Here is a 5,623-nt window from a genome sequence, read left to right on the forward strand (position 1 = left end):
AGTTCACAGTATACAGTAGTTTTGAAAAGGCTGTCAAAATGTTGTCAAACGGCTCAAAATATTCGCATCCCGGACAAGCCCCCAATTTGTTACGTGCGGAGAAAACGAACAAAAGGGTGAACTCAGCAGTTAACGTTTAAACAAAATTTATTACGAAAAAAAACTAATTGCTAAGTCAGGGATAGAGTACAAGCTTTAAAAGTGTACAGACTACTTATCTCAGCTGGGACGGCAAAGCTCCAGTCTCAGAGTTGTAACAGTCAGTTGGATGAATGAACGTCCTTGCAGGCTTGAAGCTGCACAAAGTCCACAGTATAAATCCAGCGTTGGCAGTGAAGGTCTTGAAAAGTCTTGAGAATGACTACTGCTGGAGTTTAGTAACACACAAGAGACACGATCCCAAAAGTCTGACTGGGAGCTGTGCACGTCCCTTTTATAAAGGCATATAAGAACAATCTAGAACTTTTATTGACATGCTAATTACTGTTCTAAAATTATCTCCCTTACACAACTAATCACTTTCCAGAACATTCCAACATGACTAATTGAATTCAAGGTTGTGAGGTCATTAAGGGCAGTGACCTTGAGAATGTTCTAGACTAATTGAACTCAGGTCATGATGAGTGTGGGGTAAATGACCTACATAACAAATAATAGCCAAAAGTTACTCCCATCAAAGTTTTGAGTACATGCTCTCTAAAATCACATTAAGACTAGTTCGAATTTTATCTGCTAAACTCAAATGCTGTCAAACTGCTCGCGATACACATACAGATCGTTTATGAATACATGAGAAAAGGTATGACAAAACCTGAAGATGAATTCCGTAAACAGTTGAAAATATTGTTGATACTTGTATCATGCTGGCTTTATAACAATTGGATTATTGGATATTTTATTAATGGTTCTTATCTTTTAGGCTACCACGCAAAGACTTTTTGTCAGCTTTAGCTTGTTTAAATGATGACCGTTCTTTCCACATTTGTTTCCTGCATAGTTTGGCGACAGCATGACCACGGATTTTGGAGAAACATTTGACAACGGATTCCAAAATGAAAAACCCAACCCCATCACATGGACCCTGAAGTGCCCTCTCCATTTGATACTTTACTAAGGTGTCACACATAACATCTTCAAGGAGCTTATCATTCAACATGGATGTAGAACTAAGCCGTTCTAGGTCAACCAGTTGTCTTAATTTGTTTTCAATTACTCTTATTAAAAGAAAAAAATCATTTGATGGATATTTTAACCCTCCCCTATCACTGATTTCCAACCATGCACCATACCCCTTGAAACTCTGTGTACATTCCTTTGTTAGCTTTTTTAACTCCCTTGACACAATTTCTGATTTCCAGTATTTGTTTTGAAGTGCATGTATTATGTACCCTGCTATATAAGCCAAAATTTCCTGATCATGCTGACTTAGTGATGTGTCCTGGTCCTTCAACTCTTTCGCCATTGACTCTGATTGTTTGCCAATGATAAGATCAATCAATTCTCGTAGGAATACCTGACAATATACATGGGCATTTGAACTCTCAGTGCTGAAAACCTTGTTAGCTATTTTGTCCATAAAAGACTTGTCACAACGTTTGGCATGAAAATTTGCAAAAAACTTCTCATAGTCTGATGATAAGCTGGTACCTGTTCCAACCTTATGAAACAATGGATACAGTTCCTCTGTCAAAAATTTGCTGACTTCATTTAGATCCAAACGTTCTGCTTCGGTTAAAAGTTCTTTTACAATGCTACCATGTTTACCAAGAGCAAGGAATTCACTATTCATCATTGCAGAGAAAACTTCTGTTACACCACAAACGACGATTTTTTCAAAACTTTCCGGAGACGAGAAAAGTCCTTGTGTTTTTAAGGAAGTTGCCACAGGAGCTTGTCCACTTCCCTTCTTGTGGTTATATGCTGAAGAATTAAAAGAAATACACATTTGTTCATCCGTCCTATTTGCAAATCATTGATGAATCAACTACCAAGTGACTGTAAAACAAGTTTAAATCAATTTTCCAGGACACATAGCATATGAACAGTGAAGATTAAGAATCCGTACAATTTTAATTTAATCGTATGAACTGCATGCACTGGGATTTAGCTTTACAGCAACTACACCGTACACGGAGAACGATTTATTAACGTGTGATTCGCAATATTATTGTCATACCTTTCAATTCTGGACGATCGTGCTTCAACTTGACGTGACCCCTGAACCCCGATATAGACAGATACTCACGCCCACACACTGGGCAAACAAATATCGGCCTGCACGTCTGGTTGGCTGCGTCTGCGGCCCGTTTCTCTGCAGGTTGTCGGTTTTCGCTTGTTAGTAAGCCTGTAGGCGCCACGTTATCATCGTATACATCGTCGTCCAAAACACCCTCGTCATATTCAGGACAGTCCTTGAGAACATCGTCAAGGTTTATTTCCAGGTGGTCCCAATCTAAAAAGTCGTCACTCATTGCAATTGGTAACTTTCAAAAACCACGGTACGAAAACGAAGTAGCCGGCTTCACCTGTTGTGTTGTAAACATAACATGAGGTGTTCCGCCGCAGACGATCGCCTAATTTTCGATAATTATCAACATTCTGACGACAGGCAATTTCGCGCCAATACATGCGAGACGTGGGACTATTTTTTCTCGTGATATATCTAAAAAGTGATTTTATTAAGAAGAACATGGCGAATATTTCAGTAATCGTCCAGAAATCTTATTCGAATATTGTCAATGAATAACATGAGTGAAGAAAGACCGCCCACTTATTTTGATTTCGTGAGGAAAGTTTGGTCCTTTCATGATCTACATGTCAAAAGCTAGGCACCTTGCGTCAAAGAATGAGGCAAGGCCCATTTTTGATGACGACCGCCCATTGGTTAACATCATTCTAAATGTTAATTTTATGTAAATGATTTCCTAATATGGATAATTATTCAAAAGACATGACAACGATGACTACGCAAGCGCAATATTTCTGATATTTGCGTGCTATTTACATAACAATACCCGAGAAGCACATATTCGTTCTATTCGCGTCGTTTCCGATCCCTGTTAGGTATACTAGTCCCAGCTTTCCCTGAACCCTTTTTTCAGCTAAAATAATATCTAATCACACTAGACGAAGTGAAAATAAGATCACAATAAAACAATGAAAATCTGTTTTCAGCTAAAATAAATTCCAATGAAAATAAAATAGTCCATGGTACTTTTGTATGCAAAGATAAATAATTGTCGTCAAGAATAAGTTTTTACTGGGTTACCTGTCGGCATATGTAGTATATATTTCACAGCATAAATTGTGTGCATATATTCACAATTAAAATGGTTAAAAAATAGAAATTACAGAAAGCTTCAAAGCACTTTAATTTGAAATTTAAAGGAAGTGTCGAGCAAGCCATGGGAAAACAATATTTACAAAAACATACTTTAATCATTTTATATGTCACAATGTGTGTCACATGGTTTAATGTTAATGTGTTGTATTAATTTGATGTTTTGATTGATGTTGTTCTACATAGATTTCATTTTGAATGTACCATACTAAACTCTCGGACTAAACTATCAGTTAATATGTTGCGTAATAAAGATAGCATTGAATGCATTTCTTTGAATTGTGCGTAGTACTGTTAGCTTGAATAGTCTGAACTGCATAATGCCCATAATTGAGATGGACAGCTCATAAGTTGTAACTTTTGACTGATTTTTCAGCAGTTTTGTCTTGTGTAGTCATGCACTACAGTTTCTTGCTCTACTGCCTAAAGTGTTTTGATTTTTAAACTGTATAAATTATGATTATATATGAAACATTTATGTCATGAAATACATGCTACATTTATGTGATGAAATACATGCTACTTGTGCAGTAAGGTGATCTAGTTGAAATATCTCCTTGTGTATCAGTAGTTATTATATTCTTCGAAAAATAATAACATAAGCTGGAAAAAAAACTATTCTCAGTTAGTCGAATCCGAACCGAATCCGAAACCGAATCCGAAACCGAGTCTAACTTCAGCATCGTAGTGGAAGTGCAGCAGAAGTGAGGGCGCCACCACCATAGGTTCCTCAGTCTCCGATGATGATGATGATGATGATGATGATGATTTAAAAATGAAGAAAAATAAAAATATATTTTGACTCAGTAAAGTTGTTGTTGTTGTTGATGTTGTTGTTGATAGTATTTTCAGAAAAGAACAAAGTATGCATGATTCATTATGAGCTGCAAAATTAATACAGCCTAACTTTTGCAGCGCATATGTATAGTTAGGCTGTATTGAATTTTGCTGCGCATACTTTGTTCTTATACTATTAACAACAACAACAACAACAACAACAACAACAACAAATTTACTGAGTCAAAATATCTCTTTATTTTTCTTCTTTTTTAAATATTTAATCATCATCATCATCATAATCATCTTTTATCATCGGAGGACCCGACGCTACCACTGTTTGAAGTGTGGTACAGAGGGACGAGCGCATTCGACTTGCATGATATAGCAGCTGACGATAATGTGATAACGTGACCGTGCCAGAATTATGACGGACAATCACAACTACAGTCATGCTCTAGGGCGTGATAGCGGCGGACGAGAAAGGGGCCGGCGCATCTCTGCGTGGCAGGGCTGTGTGTTACCCGCGTTATACGGCCTCCCACCACATGGAGGCCGTACAACGCCGGTACACACAGCCCTGCCACGGCAGAGCTATGGCCGACCCTGAAACGGCCGTAATTTTAAAGCTTCCTATCCTAGAGTAGAACTTGATTTATACAACGAAAGATCTCTTTTAGACGTCAGTTTAATCGGCTGTGCTGTATATATTTTAAACTTCATTGTACCATAGACCCTCGAGGAAAAACTCAAGGGTCTATGATTGTACTGCGTACGGAAGTTTAAAAAAATATGGGCATCCAAGACGTTGCTATGTGTGTTGTTGTGTCACCGTTTTGTGGTCTGTCACTCTGAGTCGTAATATTTGGTAAATAATGTCGTCCAGGGAATCAAAAATCTTCCGAAGTCGAATTGTTTTGGTGTAAATGAGTTGTTGACAGCTAAGAAATGACTATGAAAAAAGAAATACACAGGAGGTCATCGTCCCCTCGCAGGGGGTCCGTTACTTTGCCAGTGCAGTGGAAGCTTCAATTTTATGTTTGACGTCGGCAATATTCATGATATTATTTTGCATGCATTTAGTAAATCGCGAGAAAGTTTACACGTAGTCGTAGGGACCGCTTGTGTCCGCATTGACTCTTTTTTACAAATATTACTGTCTTTAACTGTGTACAAATAAATTTTGTGTATTTTTCAGATAGAGAAACAGTCATCACTGCAATAGAATATCCTCATGTTGCCAGCAGTAAAGTCGTGAAATAGTACTGCGATACGGATTATACACCAACTTAAAGGTCTGCGACGCCGTCACCTTCTGCATGCTCTCAACCACAGACAAATATATTTGTCTGTGTCTCAACCAACACTATCAACAGCTACAACCGATCACAATAATACCACCGGCAACTACCGTGGACGAAAACGGTACAATAAACGATATGGGTCATTCTGTGCCGCCACATCTGGTACACTCGAATCACAAGGGTTTTGAAAGAAGAGAGGAAA

The 5,623-nt window shown here is 38.1% G+C and overlaps 1 protein-coding gene across 1 annotated transcript; it reads right to left on the reverse strand.

Annotated features, from left to right (window-relative positions):
* Positions 1-662: 662 nt before the first annotated feature.
* Positions 663-3,077, reverse strand: LOC139123078 (uncharacterized). Its single transcript, XM_070689059.1, has 2 exons — positions 2,177-3,077; positions 663-1,920 (listed from the first exon to the last, which is right to left on the reverse strand). Exons 1-2 carry the CDS (start codon positions 2,469-2,471, stop codon positions 899-901), a joined length of 1,317 nt encoding a protein of 438 aa, XP_070545160.1. The 5' UTR covers positions 2,472-3,077; the 3' UTR covers positions 663-898.
* Between the last annotated feature and the right edge of the window lie 2,546 nt (positions 3,078-5,623).

Source organism: Ptychodera flava, chromosome 22 (assembly GCF_041260155.1).
Source record: "Ptychodera flava strain L36383 chromosome 22, AS_Pfla_20210202, whole genome shotgun sequence".
NCBI classification, from domain to species: domain Eukaryota; kingdom Metazoa; phylum Hemichordata; class Enteropneusta; family Ptychoderidae; genus Ptychodera; species Ptychodera flava.